The sequence below is a fragment of the Vulpes lagopus genome, chromosome 10 (assembly GCF_018345385.1).
Source record: "Vulpes lagopus strain Blue_001 chromosome 10, ASM1834538v1, whole genome shotgun sequence".
Lineage (NCBI taxonomy): Eukaryota > Metazoa > Chordata > Mammalia > Carnivora > Canidae > Vulpes > Vulpes lagopus.
The window spans coordinates 66,201,455-66,221,306 of NC_054833.1; the positions used below are offsets into that span (position 1 = coordinate 66,201,455).

The 19,852-nt window shown below is 37.8% G+C and overlaps 1 protein-coding gene across 15 annotated transcripts in view; it reads left to right on the forward strand.

Annotated features, from left to right (window-relative positions):
- Positions 1 to 19,852, forward strand: part of NCOR1 (nuclear receptor corepressor 1) — a 154,858-nt gene that overhangs the window by 102,030 nt on the left and 32,976 nt on the right. For 9 of the 15 annotated variants that reach the window (XM_041770168.1, XM_041770178.1, XM_041770170.1 and 6 more), the window contains 8 exons: positions 591 to 1,143; positions 3,849 to 3,978; positions 6,878 to 7,073; positions 12,340 to 12,513; positions 13,262 to 13,422; positions 18,679 to 18,799; positions 18,898 to 18,999; positions 19,336 to 19,436. In XM_041770168.1, the coding sequence (XP_041626102.1) occupies positions 591 to 1,143; positions 3,849 to 3,978; positions 6,878 to 7,073; positions 12,340 to 12,513; positions 13,262 to 13,422; positions 18,679 to 18,799; positions 18,898 to 18,999; positions 19,336 to 19,436 (1,538 nt within the window). The remainder of the gene's footprint in view (positions 1 to 590; positions 1,144 to 3,848; positions 3,979 to 6,877; positions 7,074 to 12,339; positions 12,514 to 13,261; positions 13,423 to 18,678; positions 18,800 to 18,897; positions 19,000 to 19,335; positions 19,437 to 19,852) is intronic. The other 6 variants (XM_041770177.1, XM_041770179.1, XM_041770182.1 and 3 more) reach the window with 3 other exon arrangements.

Sequence of the window (19,852 nt, forward strand, 5' to 3'; positions counted from 1 at the left end):
CACCAGAAAAATTAAAATTTTAGGCAGATATAACTCACGTTATGTTCCTGTTGAATGGCCTATTCGAGACTGTCAAACCTCCTGAGTAGAAGGAAAAGCACAGAAATAGGTAGAAATAAACCAGAATGCTGCCATTTATGGGAATGGTTTCTTGTTTCATTTTGTTTTTGCATCTTTCTTCATTTTTCAAATTTAATATAAATTATTTTTATTTATATTTATTTATTTTAAAATATTTTTAAAGTTCTTATTTATTCAAGTAATTTCTACACCCATCGTGGGGCTCGAACTCATGACCCTGATATCGAATCTCCAGCTCCACCAACTGAGCCAGCCAGGCGCCCCTCATATAAATTATTTTTAGATGTTAAAAGCTTTTACGCTTTCTGTTTCAGAAGGCGAGGACCATTTGACCTCTCTGTCTCAGAGAGCTCTGTAAACAGACACTCTAGCTTCCCAGTGGCCTAAGACTTCACTGAGGCCATCCAAGGAGTATCATTCGTCCCAAATAGCTACTTTCAAGCATGGCTTCTGTCACCACCTGAAACATGTTCATTATCAGATTTTTATGCTGTATCATTATCTTTAAGGTGCTGAAAATAGTTCTGATACAGAAAGTGCTCCTTCTCCTTCACCAGTTGAAGCTGTCAAGCCCAGTGGAGATAGCACTGACAACGGGACTTCTCGAGGAAACACTGAACCTGGGGCTGAACTCGAGTCCACAGTAGAACCTGCACCCAGTACGTCTCCCTCCTCGGCAGTGCAAAGTGCAAAAGCAGTCGAAAGTGAAAGTGCAGAAGCACAGGCGAACGACAGCATTGCCATTGAGGCAGCAGAGCCCATGGACATTGAACATCAGGAGCACAGTGCTGAAGGGACTTCTGTTCTTGAGCTCCCCACGACCGCCAAATCTGACTCCGTAGACGTGGAGATGAGGGTGCCAGAGAGCAATCCGTCTAAAGTTGAAGGTGATACCAAAGAAAGAGACCTGGAGAGAGTGGGCGAGAAGACAGAGCCTAGAGACGAAGACGTGGTGGTGGCCCAGCAGATAGGCACCCAGAGGCCTGAGCCTCAGTCAGACAATGACTCTAGTGCCACCTGCAGTGCAGATGAAGATGTGGATGGAGAGCCCGAGAGGCAGAGGTGAGACTTGCTTCTCTAACATTATCCCATTCTTGGGATAATGTTGGATGCTGACTGAGTCACGGGGCACTGCTGGCCACAGAGATTGTTCCTGTATGAGTATTGGCAGGTTAGAGGCAGTCTACATACTTTTCATGTTGGGTTATGATGATGTTCATCTGTTTAAATAACCAAGAAAAATTGTGTGATCATTATTTTCTAATGAAGAAGATAATTTTTTTCCATTTTGATTGTTACATGCATTCCATATGTAACAAAGAAGGGGATTTCATCTAAGAAAAGTTGTGAAATCAACTACAGATGACTGCCATTCCTGGTATTGGAAGCAGTATGTTGTGGTGGTGAAGGCAGAGGCAGGAGGCGTTGGCTTTTTTGCTTTGAGACCATATGGCTTCAAAGCAAGGCCTACTATACCTGTGTATTAGATGTTAGAAAATGTTGAGAGGAGGAACATGTTCAGTGTTCTGAAAATGTATTAGAAAGCATAATTTAAGTATAAGACAGTGGTAATTATCATGATCACTTTGTATGTCAGTTAAAATTTTAGGTTATTCATATTTGTAATTTTAAATATATATAATATAGGGGCACCTGCGTGAGCACCTGCCTTTGGCTCAGGTTGTGATCCCAGGGTCCTGGGATTGAGTCCTGCATCTTGGCTCCCCACAGGGAGCCTGCCTCTCTGCCTGTGTCTTTGTCTCTCTCATGAACAAGTAAATAAAATATTATATAGTTCAAATGTAGAACTACTTTTATTTATTTATTTAAAAAGATTTTATTTATTTATTCATGAGAGACAGAGAGAGAGGCAGAGACATAGGCAGAGGGAGAAGCAGGCCCCGTGTAGGGGTCCCGATGTGGAGCTCCATCCTGGACTCCAGTATCATGCCCTGAGCAAAAGGCAGATGCTTAACCACTGAGCCACCCAGGTATCCTTAGAACTACTTTTAATCATTAAATTAATGATATAAAATCTATATGTTTTTATATAAATTACAGTAAAGAGATTTTTATTTTACTGGATTAGATACTGCTTTATTTAATATATGTATTTTCCTTGGGATTTCCTTTTACTTGAAAGACATAGGATCACCTAGAATCACAGTAGAACGTTTGGTATAAATTCTAGAAATGAATTTGTTTAAAGCATCATTTAATCAGAAACCCAATTCAGCTCTTTTTTCCCTTTCTCCACCCCGCAAATTCTAGAAATGAATTTGACTAACATGTAATTTAATCAGAAACCCTATTCGACTCTTTTTTTTCTCTTTCTCTCCCCTGCCCTCCTTTCTACGGAAGAGGCAAATAAGCCATTCAGTAGCGAGCCAAATTCTGATCATCTAAGATGAGGAATATCTGTGTTTTCCAATATTGGTTTTGGTAACTATATTTGTAAGTGAGGGAAAAATTAGGATGGTAGTAATCTTAAAGGAGGACTATCTTAAGAGATAAACATGATAGTAATCTTGAAATTCAGAAATTCCTTGTAAATTTATGGTAGTCTTTGAATAACACTCTATGTCTGCATCACATCCAAACTGTCAAAATGACACTTCCAATTTTCTACATCTTTAATCCCATCTTTATTCTTTATGTTAAAGGTTGGTTGTTTTCTTTTATACATTTCTAATTTTCTTATCAATTTGTAATTTTTTTAATGTTCATCTTCCCCCAGTAACATTGGCAAGTATGATCCAGCCAGAAAGGTACAGCACTAGTATATGATCTCCCTGCTTTGTATATTGGGTATCCTAAACTCCATTGTAGGTCCTGAAACTGGCTGAAGTAGGCGGAGTGTAGGATGGCAGGGGCTGTGGAGGACAGAGGAGCACATGTTGTTTGAAAGGGCAGCTGCTATAAATTCGGTATGTGGTTACCATGTGGGAATGCTGGTCCTGTGAGGCCATTTTTTTCCACTCTTCATGAGAAACCAGGAGCCCAGAATTTGGGATGAAATTCTCAATTTTGGAATGCTACTGGACAGATGTTTGAAAAAATACTCTATGATCCTGGCAAAACATCCTGTAATAGGTAGCTAATTTGTAATCTGTGTTAGTGGTAGATTGGTATTTTATAATGGAATTTGTTCAGACTGGATAGTTAGATGCAGATGATTAGATTCAGATAAATTTCAACCTATAAATCAATGGTAGGTTTCTTTACTTGGAAAATTAGGGTTATAGATTCCCATTTTCCTTACTATTCACATATCCTCTAAGGATAATATATTGTGTGTGTGCACATACATATTAACTTAAAAGGAATTATAATTAGAGCTCCTGGGTGGTGCAGTCACACTCTTGGTTTCAGCTCAGGATGTGATCTCAGGGTTGTGGGATCCAACCCTTTGGGCTCTGCACCCAGCAGAGAGTCTGCTTGAGATTCTATCTCACTTTCCTTCTTCCATGCCTCCATTCTCTCTAAAATAAACAAATCTTGGGTTGCCTGGGTGGCTCAGTGGCTGAGCGTCTGCCTTCGGCTCAGGGCATGATCCCAGGATTCGTGATCAAGTCCCACATAGGGCTCCCTGAATGGAACCTGCTTCTCCCTCTTGCCTATGCCTCTGCCTCCCTCTTTCTGTGTCTCTCATGAATAAAAAAATAAATAATTTTTTAAAAAAATCTTTAAAAAAAAGAAGGAATTATGACTGTACATTTAAAATCTTAAGAATATATTAATATATCTTTTTTTATTGCCAATTGCAGAATGTTTCCTATGGACTCAAAGCCTTCATTGTTAAATCCCCCTGGATCTATACTGGTCTCATCCCCAATAAAACCAAATCCACTGGACCTGCCACAGCTTCAGCACAGAGCTGCTGTTATCCCACCAATGGTAAGTTTTCAAAGTGAGTAAGAGAAGTAAAGTTGAGAAACAAAGATCAGTAAAGATACCTTCTCTTCTTTAATCAGTACTTGATTTTTTTAAAAATTGTAAAAAACACAGCATAAAATTGATCATCTTAACTGTTTTTATGTGTATAGTGCAGTAGTGTTAAATATATACATGTTGTGAAATAGGTCTCTTGAACTTTTTCGTCTTAGAAAAGTGCAACTCTCTTCCCATTAAACCAGAACTCTCTTTTCCCCCTTCCCCCAGCTCCTGACAACCACCTCTCCTTTTTGTCTCTATGAATTTGGCTAGATACCTCATATAAGTGGGATCCTACTGTACTTGTCTTTTTGTGACTACTTGTTTCACTCATAAAATCTTCAAGGTTCATCCAGGTTGTAGCATGTGTCATAATCTCCTTTCTTTCTGAAACTGATCATATTCCACTGTATTTACATACCCCATTTTGTATATCCATCCGTCTGTCACTCGATTGCTTTTCAAATGGACTCATTGTAATGGTTGATTGAAATGGTTATTTCCATTTCAGGAAAAAAAAACACCAAAGAAGTATAATCCCCTAGCCATAAATATTCTTAAGCTTTGTTTTTATTTTTTTGTTTTGCTATGAGACAGTAATAGAATAAATCTAGAATTAGGTTTTGGATATTTAGAATGAATTCTGGCGATTATAACTGACTTTAGTTTACAGTTCCAAATCTAGTTTTATTTACATTTTACTTTGATAATCTCTACAAGTTTGACTCCTTTTGGGCACTGAATTCCAAACTTGAATATTGCTCTTTTACTTAGTAATGTTTTAGCTCTTGCTTTTCTTCAGGGGATCAAGCTTTGTTTCCTGTCTCACATGATAATTGTAAAAAGTTAAGGGTGTGCTGATGATAGACTTGTAAAAAAATCATTAAACATTTGTTTTGTTCATTCATTTATATACTCAAATGGCCATTTATCGAGTGAGTGTCTGCCTAGTTCAAGACAACATTGTTAATCCTGTATGGAATATTTACATATCGTAATCTCTCAGTTAAAAAAAACTTAGAGATTTGTCTTGATAATAAGACATAGAAAAATATTATGGTAAAATTTAAGTGAATTATAAAAATGTGATGCTCTATTAAGTTGAAAAATATAGTAAGGTCATTTCAGAGGAAGGAGAGCTTCCTTCTTAATGAGACAACTAGGGATCCCTGGGTGGCGCAGCGGTTTGGTGCCTGCCTTTGGCCCAGGGCGCGATCCTGGAGGCCCGGGATCGAATCCCACATCGGGCTCCCGGTGCATGGAGCCTGCTTCTCCCTCTGCCTGTGTCTCTGCCTCTCTCTCTCTCTCTCTGTGTGACTATCATAAATAAATAAATTAAAAAAAAAAATGAGACAACTAAAGAAGACTCCATGTAGGAAATAATATTTTGGTTGGACCAAAACAATTCATTTGGCTTTATAGCAAAAGGAGGAAGAGCCGTGTTTACATAAGCCAAAGCACAAAGGCAAGAAAATTATGTATATGTTTTGGGGTCAGTGAAAAGTTCTACTTATAGTAGCGGAAAAAAACTGTGGAAGTCTTTATTTAGATAATAGGTTCTAAAAAATTCAGATCTCTACTCTTCCCTGGAACTTTTTTGTATTCATGAAGTAATGGACTGTGTTAGAGGCTGTTCATTTAGTATTGAACCAAACAGGTTGGGTTCTTTCCTTCCTGAAGTAAGAGACGGAAAATAAACAAAGAAAACAAACATATTATTGCGAATTATGCTGTTGGAAGTGCTGTCTGTGTAGCCTTAATGAAAGAAAGAGGGCTCTTAGAAAAGAAAAAAGAAAAAAAGTGCAGCCTCAGTGGCTCAGCGGTTTAGCACCACGTTTGGCCCAGGTTGTGATCCTGGAGACTGGGGATCGAGTCCCACATTGGGCTGCCTACATGGAGCCTGCTTCTCCGTCTGCCTGTGTCTCTCATGAATAAATAAATAAAATCTTAGGAAAAAAAAAAAGAAAGAAAGAAAGAGGGCTGCAGTGAGGAGGGAAATGACGAGGGACAGTTTGGGTGGCCTGTCTGTAACACCCATCCCGCTGTGTTAGTAAGTTTGTTGTAGGAGGTGAGGTAGATCAGTTCAGGCTGTCTGCCAGGTTTCTGCCTTTCGCCATTGAGGTTCCATTTTCTAAGACAGAGGTCACTGAAGGTTCAGAAGCATTGAGTTTAGGGAATGAACAGTTCCCATTTGAATGCAAGTTTTGAGGTGCTTTGAGAATACTCAAGTGGAGTTGCTAAGCGTCTGTCCGTGAGTATGGGACTCAGAGCAGACATCTTAGAAATATAAATTGATGAGCCATTAACATATAGATGACATTTAAATCCACAGAAGTGGGTATGATTACCTAGAGAGAACCTGGGGAGGAAGGGGAGGACCCAGGGCTGAGCTGCTAGGGATTTGACCATCATAAGTTAAAAAGCAGAAGTATTTTCTGATTTTGATCTCTCTTATCACAACTTTGTGAGTTCTGTTCTGTTCTGAAAGTAAATGCTCAGCATTCAAAGCGTTTTCTACTCTAAGATTACTTTGATCAAAAGATGATGAAATCAAATCAACCAGGATGCTACAGAAACGAGCATTATTTGCAACACAGGGTTATTGTTATGTTGGCCATTGACTGACTGACTGAGTGACCGACTTTGTTTGTTTGTTTGTTTGTTTACTTATTTGATGTATTTATTCATGAGAGACACAGAGACATAGGCAGAGAGAGAAGCAGGCTCCATGCAGGGAGCCCGATGTGGGACTTGATCCCATGACCCCAGGATCATGCCCTGGGCTGAAGGCAGACACTCAACCACTGAGCCAACCAGGCGTCCCAGCCATTGACATATTTAAAGATTTTTCTTTCTTCTGTAGGTTTCCTGCACCCCATGTAACATACCGATTGGAACCCCAGTAAGCGGCTATGCCCTCTATCAGCGACACATTAAAGCAATGCATGAATCTGCACTCCTAGAAGAGCAGCGGCAGAGGCAAGAGCAGATAGACTTGGAATGTAGAAGTTCTACAAGTCCCTGTGGCACCGCCAAGAGTCCCAGTAGAGAATGGGAAGGTAGGTAGAGCTGTCAGCACAAAGAACTTCTCTGAAGGGAGACAAAACTTTACTCAAACGTAGTGTCCTCTGTGCTTTATAGTTTATCTGCATGTCAGTTGATTAATTACTCTTGTCCTCAATACAAAGAATTCATTTAAATTGACCTCAGTTCAACTTTTGAGGAATGTCAGCATAATTGACGACTCAAGGAGGCAGTAACATTTGTAATGATTTTTGTTAATATGAGTTTTCTGATACTGCTCTCTCTGCTGGAAGACTATGTAAAAGCCATGCTTTCTGCTCCATTCATCTGAGTTTTCAGAGTAAGTGAGAATTGTTTTCCTGTCCCCCAAGCAAATCACACTTAACAACATGGTAGTTAGTACTCATGCTCTGATAGGATGGGCGACAACTTTGTGTGTAGGACCAGTCAGCTCTCACCTCAGCATTTACCAGTTGTATGGCCAAGGACAAGGCCCTTAACTTTTCTGGCTTTTAGTTCTCTCATCTGTAAAGTGCAACTTATGATCTATCTGCCTATCTACCTATCTGTATTTCTATCTTGCTGAGATTACAGCCCATAAGAAAGAATTAGCATTCAGTGTTGTTTTGTAACACATGGCTCAATGTTTTTCTTTGTATAATATTGTATATAATACATATATAACTTAAAATAATAGTGCACCAGTATATACTTAGTATAATAGATTCCACAAAAGTACTGTTATCATTGTTATGTCCCTATTGTTATTTCAAGTGACAGATTTGAGTTGTGCATGCTCTTTTTTGTTTTTAAGGTTTTTTTATTTCTAAATAATCTCTATACCCAATATGCAGCTTGAACTCCCACCCCTAAAATCAAGACTTACACACTTCACCAACTGAGCCAGCCAGCACCCCCTGTGCATGCTCTTTTTAGTTGTGTATGGTACACCTAATTTCTTTAAAAATAAGGGTGGCAGGGGAAGGAGTGATTTCTAAGTTGTAATAAATTCTTCTGGCATGGTTAGGAAATGGCACATGTGTTCTGATTGATAGCTGACCTACCAGCTACATGCTATGATATGCTTAGAATATAAGACTATTAAGGTCTTTGTTACTGTGGTTTAGGTTTTCTGGTAATGATTCAAGTACCTTACATAGATAAGTAAGAGCAATTAGCTGTAGAATGCCATACATTTCAAGGGCTATTTAGTATAAAATAAGATCTGTGGTACTTAATGGATCTTGACCCCGTCCCCACCAGTCACACCAGTAGTGAGTTATTAGTCATTATATGGCACACTGAACCTTTTATGTTAGAGTTTTAAATGTAAGATTGCTGGTGTTTTAAGTATAAATCTTATGCTAGTAAAAATGTGGACCAGAGTGGTTATACCCAGTAAGGCTGGGTGCATAATAAGTGCTAAATGAGTATTTCTTGAGGGAAGGTAAAAATCTTGGTGATTTGGTGGCTTTTAGTACATTGTACATGGAGAATCCTCATTCAGTAACTCAGTAGTTGATGCAGTATGTACTAGTAATTACATGTTGAAGGAATGAATTAAATGGAGTATAAATGGACTTAGCAGAAGTGCTTGTCTTTTGAGCAATCCAATTATGAGAAAATTTGTCATGATGAGAATGATGAATTATAGAGTAATTTAAAAGTCTATCAATGTATTCCTTGCGTAAATGATTTAGAATAAATATTGGAGGAAGAATTAGAGCCTAGAAAAAATGACATTCAGATGGTATTTGCCAAATTCGTGCTGAAGCTGAACATTATCTGGTTAATTATATCTCGATCATTGTAATGTGCATGTCATATGGTTATTTTAAGACCTCAGTATCTTTTCTTGATTGACTTTACAAATTGGTTGTATTTGGAAGCTGGAGACACTGAATCAGGCTAGAGCCCAAATTCTGAGACTTTAAACAATGAACTGCATTTCTCTGGTCACTCACATTAATCCATTTGGTTTAGATCAGAGTGTTATCTAATTTTTAATCATAATGCAGTGATCTTAAAACCATCCTGTAATTATATTTTTTATTAACACAATACTGAGGTGTTTATAATATGACATCAGTTTGGTTCAAGGTGAGTCTAGACACTAGGGTGGTTGATTACACTTTATATCAAGGTTAGGTTTTGTTTTAGCGCATCTAGTATGTTTGTGTAGTTATTTAACGAAATGCCGAAGACTCTCCTGAATTTATAACTATCCATAGTTCAGTGTGAAGGATAATTTCCCTTATACTTACATATCTCCCTCACATAATCATACACTTGCGTTTAAATTGCTTGTATATCCAGAATGATGTGTTCAATGCAACATCATAGAATAGTTTATAGAATGTTAAATACAGTGATAGTGTGGATTTGCCTGTAAACCCTCACCAAACTGGTAGAGTTTACTTGAATTAGGACCCTGATTTTGACTTATCCCTTCATGGTCTCATTTAGAAAGTAACAGGCAGCACCCGTTGTCTGTCTCTGAGTATTCATCTTAGTGTAGTGAGTAAACACAATTATTGTAAGTGTGCCCTTTTCTTTCTGTAGAAAAACTTTGGAAAACCCTGAAAGAACAATTGTTTTCACTTTCCAGGAGCATTTACACAAGTTAACCCCTACTTTCTTGTGAAGCCTTTTTTTCTTGGAGGGAGGGCACTCAAAACATACACATGTAGAGAGAGTTATTAGAATTGCAGTGCAGGTTTAACAGAATCAGCTCAGTTGAATGAAAAGTTAATGCTTCTCTGCAACTGAATCTTGTTTATTTTGTTTATTGCTTTATTTTTTCAGCTTTGAGTATATGATGATTTGAATATTCATCCGTATTTAGAACCATCTAAATTTCTGCCCCCCCCCCCCCCCCCCCCCCGCTTTTCTTTAATACTATGACAAGATAGTTTCCACATTATTAGAAACTTACTGGGAATGGTGAAACAATCACATAGAATTTATAATCATAATTTACCATGTTAAATTCTCCAGAAAGGAAGGCATGATTTTCTTTTGAAGTTGGTTTATTTTATAAATCTGCACAGCACTGGGGCAGTTAATCCAATTCATTATATTAATATGTCTAAGAAGGGAAGAGAACCATCATCTTGATGGATACCCCAGAGGCATCCGAAAGTCAACCCCCAGTGCTTCAGGGAGGCATAATTGACTTTGTAGTTTTGAACTCAGAGTCAGGCTTATGCTGCTGGTAGCATGACATTGACTGGGCAGTCTGGTGTGATTTTTGGAGGTTCAGTTTCCTCATCTGTGAAATGGTGTTAATAATCTCATTGGTCATCAGGGCTCAGTGAGATAATTCATGTAATTCACAGTGCTTTGCACAGACTACATACTTAATATTTACTGGTATTACTAGAATTTTTCTGGTTTTTAAAAATAGTAAGCCAGAGAACTCTTTATGCCTTGTGCTAATGAAACTATTTGAAACCAGTTACCAAAAAAAAAAAAAAAAAGAAACCAGTTACAAGCCTTCCATTTAATAGTGAAATGCTAGAGACCTTCTCTTGGGATAGGAACTATCAGGTGCCAACTACTACTTACTGTAGTACATTAAAGAAAAAAAGAAACAAAAATAGATGTAGCTATTTGAAGAGAGAAGACAAATCATTGTTCACAGGATAAGATTATCCACCTAGAAAGCCTATAAGAATCAACTGAAAAGTTATTAGAACAAAAAGGAAAGTTCATTAAGTTTCTCAGGAAAATAAATGATATACAGAAATCCCACATCTTTCTTTCCTATAGATCTACAATAATCAGGTATACAAGTATATGAAAATATATATATGAAATATATATGAAAAAGATGCCTCTCCTAACACCAAAATGTAAAATACCTACAAATAATTTTTGACAAGGAATGTATAAGTAAGACCTATATGAAAAAGTCTAGATTCCTCAATTAGAAAGTTCATTATTATAGAGTGTCAGGTCTCCTGTATTCATAAACTTAATGCAATTCCAGTGACATTTTGTTTGGAGAAGGATTTTAAATTTAGATTTATTGGGGCAGCCCAGGTGGCTCAGCGGTTTAGCGCCGCCTTCATTCAGCCCAGGGCCTGATCCTGGACACGGGATTGAGTCCCACGTCGGGCTCCTTGCATGGAGCCTGCTTCTCCCTCTGCCTGTGTCTCTGCCCCTCTCTCTCTCTCTCTCTCTCTCTCTCTTGAATAAATGAATAAAATCTAAAAAATTAAAAAATAAAATAAATAAATAAATTTAGATTTATCTGGAAGAATAAATGGATCAGACTAGGTAAGCAAAAGAATAATAAAATGAATGGGAATTTGTTCCAGCTGACATTAAAGTAGCCCATACCTGAGTGGTTTGAGTTACACATGATTTTCACTTTCTTCTTTGTGCTTTTCTGATTTTTCAAAATTACAATATCAATTTTATTTTAAAATGGAAAAATATAAACATAATTCTGTGTAGTTTTTTTTTTTTTTAAGATTTTATTTATTCATGAGAGACACAGAGAGAGAGAGAGAAAGAGAAAGAGACAGAGGCAGAGGAGAAGCAGGCTCCCTGCATGGAGTCTGATGTGGGACTCCATCCCAGAACTCCAGGATCATGCCCCTGGGCAAAAGGCACGCGCTAGATCGCTGTACCACCCAGGCGTCCCAATTCTGTGTAGTTTTAGGTCTTAATGTGACTGCATATCTGATACACCCTTTAAATGCTTAAGTTTTTTTTATACTTTATGTGGAGGTAAATTATATGGAGTAATTTTTATTAGCATTATTGTAATAAAATCCATAGATTTGTATGCTTATATAGGTTTTTTTGGATTAATTTGATCTGCATCTTCTAAGAAAGGGTTCTTCCATTTCTTAATTATGTTTATTTCTCGAATATTAAGTGGTGGGTTTCAATAGGCTGAGTATATAAGAGTTGAAATTCTCAGAGATATGACTAATTCAAGCAAGCCTTGAATTCACCAAATGGCTGGATAATCTGATGTTTGCCTGTTGTGATCTTTACTGCATGTGAAAACACTTGGTCTTCCTAAGAGGAAGAAAACAAGTTCTTTGTCCTTTAAAGGGAAAACTCATAATTTTATTTTTGAGGGTTTTATTAGGTATGGTGCATACACAGAAGATTAGTTTTAGAGGGTTTTTAAACCTCTCTGTGGGTGGATTTCCCCCAGGAATTTTAGATTTTAATATTAGTATATAGTTGGATCTGCCCCTGGATGGTGTGGGCTTGGTCCTTTCACACTTACTATTTTAATTTGGGGTTCTTCCCTTATTTTGATAACTTTAACTTTCATAGGAAAATCAGTCGCCTATATGCCTTATGCTGAGGTCAAACGTGCTCTAGAACAGGAAGCACAGATGCACAATACCGCAGCAAGGTCAGCATCACCGTGTAGGCTCTCTCCGAGAGAAGTCAGTAAAGCCGCTCCACAGCCTGATATGAGTGCAGCCCGCTATAGTGTCCCGCCAGGTAAATATTGTTCCTCTGTGCTGTGGCTGCTGGCCATCTACCTACAGGTGCTAGACATGGGTGGTTTGATCTCGTGAATGAGCTGCCTTTCCAGGACATGTTCTCCCTGTTTCAAAATTATTTTCTTGTTTCTCTACATCCCATATGTTAGTTGTATACAGTTGAGGTTTACTGGGCCTCTGGGAAATTTGTGTTTCTACATTTATACTGTGACATTTACTGGCTTTTCTTTTAAGAGTCCATATACTATGTAAATATCTTTAGATTCCCTCTCCGGTCTCAAGAAATTCAAGTCTGTGAGAGCCAGAATCAGTAAATGTTTCTCAAATTCTGCAGGATGGAAAGAGGACGTACAACTGGCTGTTGGTCATGTCTGTACGTTGTCCATAGTTATAGTATCAGCTGCTCCTAAGAAGCAGGTCCAAAGAGTGATGGAGAGAGAGGAAAGATTACTAAAGATTGTCATTTGTCTATGCTAAGCAGAAGTAGTTTGAAATGAACATCAGCTTGAGAGCTCTGGTTTGACAGGGAGTTGAATATTTCAACCTCACAAATATCATGTGTGACCTGAGTTTGTATATAGATTTAATTCAAGTGAAAGAGAAATTTAAAATAGAAATGTTTATCCTCAGCCTCATCTTGCACTTGAAATTCAGTGTGTGATTTAAAAATTCAGGAATGACTGAGACAGAGTGTTGCAAACTATGAAATTGACTATTTTAAATCATTTTTTTCTTCCCTTTAAAAGTCCTGCAGCCTGCTCCACATCAAGTGATAACTAATCTCCCTGAAGCAGTTCGGCTTCCGACGACTCGACCCACCAGGCCACCTCCTCCTCTCATCCCATCATCCAAAACTACAGTGGCTTCAGAAAAACCATCTTTTATCCTGGGAGGCTCCATCTCACAGGTAAAATGCCTTCCCTTCCCAGGAAATTTTTATTGAGTATTGCTTTGGTAAAAGTTTTCCCTTTTTGTCACTAATTACCCGAGTCTTAATAAATAAAAATCTGTCTGTATGTGAAGAGACAATGACCAGAAAATACAGCAGTCCTCATACTCCATGCCACGCATAGGAAGTTTGTGTGAGTTAGGTGCCCAAAGTGAGTGGCCATGATGCATCGTCTGTTTTTTTTTTTTTTTTAAATTTTTTTTTTTATTATTTATTTATGTAGTCATAGAGAGAGAGAGAGAGAAAGAGAGAGAGAGAGAGAGAGAGGCAGAGACATAGGCAGAGGGAGAAGCAGGCTCCATGCACCGGGAGCCTGACGTGGGATTCGATCCCGGACTCCAGGATCGCGCCCTGGGCCAAAGGCAAGCGCCAAACCGCTGCGCCACCCAGGGATCCCGCATCGTCTGGTTTAACTTACCAAAGGCATTGCTGTGCCCTGAGGGTTAGTGTAGTGTAGATGAAAGATGAATCTTTTCAAGTGCTAAATATGTGTTGACTATTATAAAGGCTCTAAATACTAAATTGTAGATGATTGGTAAGCCCCACTTCATTCTTTCAGCCAGTTCATATCTTTTCTTCCTGGTGTAGTACTATATATATGTATATACACATATATACTATATATATAAATACACACTACACACTACATATATGTATACACACACATACATATTTTTTAAAGTGGTCTTATCCTAATGGTTGAAAAGTTTTGACTAATGTGCCTGACCAGCAGTCACCACAGTCCTGTCAAGTTATAGAACAATTTCTTCACTTCTAGATGTTTTCTCAGCCCCTTCTGCCTGAAGCAACCACTGTTTTTGCTTCCTATTATGCAGAGTAGTTTTGCTTTTTCTAGAACTTTATATAAATGGACTCACACAGTGTGTACTTCTCTATATCTGTCTTCTTTAACTTAACATAATGGCTTTAAGGATTCATCCAGGGTTTTGTGTGATCAGTAGGGTTTTTTTTTTTTTTTATTGTTGAATAATACTCTGTTGTATGAACATATATACTGGTTTGTTTATCCATTTTCTCGTTATTGGAAGCCTGAGCTATTTGTAGTTTTTGGCTGTGGTGAATAAAGCTGATAAGAACATTCTTGTACTGACTCTTTGTAGACCTGTGTTTTCATTTCTATTGTGTCGTCAATCCCCTGAGAGTGGAATTGCTCGATATATGTTTTACTTTATAATTTTCCAGAGTGGGTCTAGTTTTACACTGCTACCAGCAGTGTGTAAGCCTTCATGTTGCTTCATTTGCTCTTCGCAGTCTTTTTTATTTTAGTCCTATTACTGGGTATGTAATATTTCATTGTGGCTTTAGTTTGTGTTTCCCTGGCAGCAAATGATGTTGAACATTTTTTTGTATACTTGTCATTTATATGTCTGATTGTGAAGTGACTATCTTATTACCTGTTTTTATTGGTATTTTTGGTTAGTAGATTATAGAAGTACTTTATATATTATGGATGTAAGGTCTCTTATATATTTTAAAATATTTTCTCTTTTGTGGCTTGTATGTTTTATTATAACGTTTTTTGATGAGCAGAAATTTTAAGTTTTGATGAAGTCCATATATAATTTTTTTTCCTCATATGATTAGGTTTTTTTCTTTAAGAAATCTTTGCTTTAGGGTTGTGGAGATACTGTGTTTTCTTCTGAAAGCTTTATATTTTGGGCTTTTATATTTTAAGTCTGTGATCCACATGAAATTAATTTTTGTGTGCAACGTGAGGTGAGGTCAGGATCAGGATTAATTTATCCTTCTGGGTTTGTAGTTCCAATAACACTGGTTAAAAAGTCTTTTCTTATTTGATCGCTTTAGGGCCTTTGTCAAAAATGATTTGACTCTGTGTTTGGTCTATTTCTGGACTCTGTTCTGTTCAGTTGACATACTTGCCCATACTTTTATCAGCACCACAATTGTGATTATTGTAGCTTTATGGTAAGTCTTGGAATCATGTGGTATAAGTCTTGTAAGGGCTTTTATTTTTTAAGATTGCTTTGGCTCTTCTATGACTTTGGCACGTCCGTATAAATTATAAATGTCAGTTTCTAACAAAAATTCTGGGATTATGGTAAAGGATTATTTTAAATCTCTGGATTATTTTTGGGATAGAAAAGTAGATCTTGAGAATGTTGAGTCTTCTAATCCATGAAACATATTTCCATTTATTTAGGTCTTTAAAATCTTTCATAGTTTTCACTGTAGAGGTTTTGTTAGATTTATTTTCAGTTAATATGATTATTTGTAATGTATTTTGTATTTTAATAAGTATTATTTTTTAAAATTTCAATATCCAGTTCCTATAGGTATATTTTAAAAAGTTGATTTTTTAATATTCACTTTGTCTCCTGCAACATTCACTTATTTGCTTCTTATTTATTTTGAGGTGTTGGTTTGTTTATTTGTTTTGAGGAAGAGTAGATTTCTTAGGATTTTCTATGTGAGCATGTCATCTGCAAATCAAGATAATATTACTTCTTCCTTTCTAGTCTTTCTTTTTCTTATTTTATCAAACTGGGTTGTGTAGAACGTTTAGGTTTTGTTTTTTTGTTTTTTTTTAAGATTTATTTATTTATTTATTTGAGAGACCAAGGTTGGGGGGAGAGGGAGAGAGCAAATTTTAAGTAGGCTTTCCACTGAATGAGGGGACTGAGGAACCCTGTATGGGGCTCGATCTCACATCCCTGAGATCATGACCTGAGCTGAAATCAAGAGTCAGATGCTTGGGACACCTGGGTGGCTCAGCGGTTGAGCATCTGCCTTTGGCTCAGGGCATGATCCTGGGGTTCTGGGATCAAGTCCCACATCAGGCTCCCTGCATGGAGCCTGCTTCTCCCTCTGCCTCTCTCTTTCTGTGCCTCTCATGAATAAATAAAATCTTAAAAAAAAAAAAAAAGTCAGATGCTTAACTGACTGAGCCACCCAGACACGCCATAGTAGAATGTTTAGAGGAAGTGGTGAAAAGGATATGCTTTCCTTGTTGCCCATTTTAGGAGGGAGACATTCAGTATTTCACTGGTAGATATGTTAACTATAGCCTTTTCATAGGTACCTTTCATCAGATTGAAGATGTTTCCTTATATTTTTTGTTTGCTGAGGGTCTGTATTTTTCTCCAGTTTTTGTACTTTGCAACTTCAGAATTCCTGTACAGTTCTTTTTTATGATTTCTTTTTGTTGATATTCTTTGTATGAGGAGACATCATTTTCATACTTTCCTTTAATTCTTTTTTTTTTTTAAATGTCTTCCTCTTCCTTTATTTTTTTATTTTTTTTTATTTTTTTTTATTTTTTATTTTTTATTTTTTTATGATAGTCACAGAGAGAGAGAGAGAGAGAGGCAGAGACACAGGCAGAGGGAGAAGCAGGCTCCATGCACCGGGAGCCTGATGTGGGATTCGATCCCGGGTCTCCAGGATCGCGCCCTGGGCCAAAGGCAGGCGCCAAACCGCTGCGCCACCCAGGGATCCCTTTTCCTTTAATTCTTTAGACATGATTCCCTGTCGTTCTTTGAACGTATTTGCAATAGCTGATTAATGATATAACAGTCTTTTTCTGGCAAGTCGACAGCCCAGGGACAGTTTTTATTCATTGCATTTTTTTCCCTATGTGTGTGGGTCATGCTTTCTTGTTTCTTGTAATTTTTGTTTAAAAAATGACATTTTATGTAATGTGCCAACTGTGGAAATCATTCTCCTCTCTCCCTAGGGTTTGCTATTGTTGCTTTTATTTTTGTTGATACTTGCTTTGTGACTTTTCTGAACTAACTCTGTGAAGTCTGTATTCTTGTGACGTGTATGGTCACTGAAGTCTCTTTGCTTCACCTCCTGGTCAGCTAAGGCTTGATAGACTCCAGTGCTTGGAATGCCTAAATGTCCCAGTCTTTCCTGAGTGGCTCTCTGTGTGTGCTGGGTACACCTTCAACATTCAGCCAGGCAACTGGCAACTCTGCCTTAGTCTTCACTTCCTGCTTTCACAGAGCTTTAAGGTCAGCCAGAGTTGAGAACTTACGGCCTTCTCATGTCTTTCTTGGGCATCTGCATAGCCTTGCACATGCACATGGCCTTCTAGATTCCTAGCACGTTTTGGAACTTTTCAAACCCTCTTTGCACATCTCATTTCTTAACGTTTCCTTTTAAGGTTTTTGGTTATCCTGTTGTTTGCCTTCGTGGTTATCTACTGCCTCAGATAGTGAAGAAGTGAAGTCATTTGACGCTGATTGTTTTTGCTTTGTTTTGTTTTGTTCTTTTAAGATTATATTTATTTATTCAGTAGAGATACACAGAGAAAGACAGAGACATAAGCAGAGGGAGAAGCAGGCTCCCTGCGGAGAGACCGATGTGGGACTTGATCACAGGGCCCCGGGATCATGCCCTGAGCCAAAGGCAGATGCTCAACCACTGAGCCACCCAGGCGCTCCAGATGCTGATTGTTTTTGATAAGCATGCATCTTCTTCCCCACCACAGATCAAATAAAGACAGCCTCGCAAATGAGTTTCCCAGAGAGCCACCAGACAAGTCAAATAATGACAGTTATCTGAGAATGAGGCTTTTAGGAAGCTCCAACCCTCTTCATTCCCCTCCTGTGGCTGCTAGACTGATGGTTTTTACCATGATTGAAGGCTATTGATTTTCAAGGCTACTGCTGAACTTGATGGGGAAATACATGGGAGAGGAAGTAGAGCAAGTTCAAATGCCATAAAGCTCACTATTCTTACCTAGATTTTGCTAGTTTTCTTGAACAAATGTGCCCAGATTTCTACAAGCCTTGGGCTAATTTCGAAATTAAAAAGTTGATTCTACAATTTTTGGTGGTTTTCTGATTGCCTTTATGGAGGAGAGTTTTAAGAAGTCCTTATTCTGCTATTTTCACCAATATCACTATCCTATAGCAATTTAAGAGGAATAAATATTGTTAATAGTAGCTTATTACATTTTGAGTGTACTGTTAAGTGCTTTATTTATGTAATTCGTTAACAATAAATATTAGTTACATGAAACTTGTGGTGATTTCAGAAGACATAACTTGCTCCCTTTAAAAGTATTTTTAATGTAAGCAATCTATGATAAGGATTTTCTTGCTTTGCAGATACTTGTTCTTAATTTGGGACAGTGAGTGTGTAAACTTTTATAAACAGAGAATGTTAAATTTATTATTGACCTTGTGATAAGACAATGCTATTTTAGTCTTTTAAAATTATTTTTAGGGAACACCTGGCACTTATCTGACTTCTCATAATCAGCCTTCCTACACTCAAGAAGCAGCTAAGCCCTCAGTGGGCTCCATCTCTCTAGGACTGCCGCGGCAACAGGAATCTGCCAAATCAGGTCAGTGAGTAAATATTCAGAATGTTCCTGTACTTGCAGCATCAAGGTTGGTTTTTTAGCACTTGATCTCTTCCTGTTTCTCTTGCTTTGGTCCATAGCTACTGTGCCCTACATCAAGCAGGAAGAATTTTCCCCCCGAAGCCAAAACTCACAGCCTGAAGGTTTATTGGTCAGGGCACAACACGAAGGAGTGGTCAGAGGTAAAATATGCTGTTTGGCAGAAATATTAAACTTTTGTTCCCAATAAATGTATTAAAGTAAGTCATTGATATGTTTTAATGTTTGGTTTTTAAGTTAGAACCTTTATATTCTAAGTTTTTACTTTCTATAAAAATAATTTAAAACCTTGAAGTTCCACATTTCAGCAGTCCTTTTCAATAATTGCAGTATTATTTTAAAAGTGCATTTCAGTAAAATACAGCTATTCTTTTTGTATTGCTGTTTTCTTCTCTTACCCCGCTTCCAAGTAGGGGCTGATTTTTGTTTTTTTGCAGTGCTAGAAGGTGTAATTTGCTAATCATTTTGGTTATATTCAGGTACCACAGGAGCCATCCAAGAAGGAAGTATAACTCGGGGAACACCAACCAGCAAAATTTCCATGGAAGGCATCCCGTCCCTCCGGGGCTCTATCACTCAGGTTAGTTTTGAGCATTCCTGATATACTGGACAGTAGCTAATGAGAAAACGGTAAGTCAGGTCTCAAGAACTCCAGCAGTATAGTTCTGTGATCGAGTTGCTCGTTGTTCTGGATTACGGGACTGGGTCTCAGTGGTAATAAGCCCAGATCCCCAAACTCTCTGCAGAAAGACATTAATATGATCATTTTAACCACCAGCTGTATTATCTGTTCTGTGGGTTATTTGAAAAGGTCAGTGATTTGCAGATTGGCAGAAGAAACAAGTTCTGATTGATGTAGCTTTTACTGTCTTCCTGGCAAAGCTTTTACCATGTGGTTTCAGCTTAAATAGAAATGGAGAAGAAAATCATTATAAATTATCTGCTCTCTTTTGCCCTTTGTGAAAAAGAAGGTCTGCAATCCTGGCACGTAAGCCA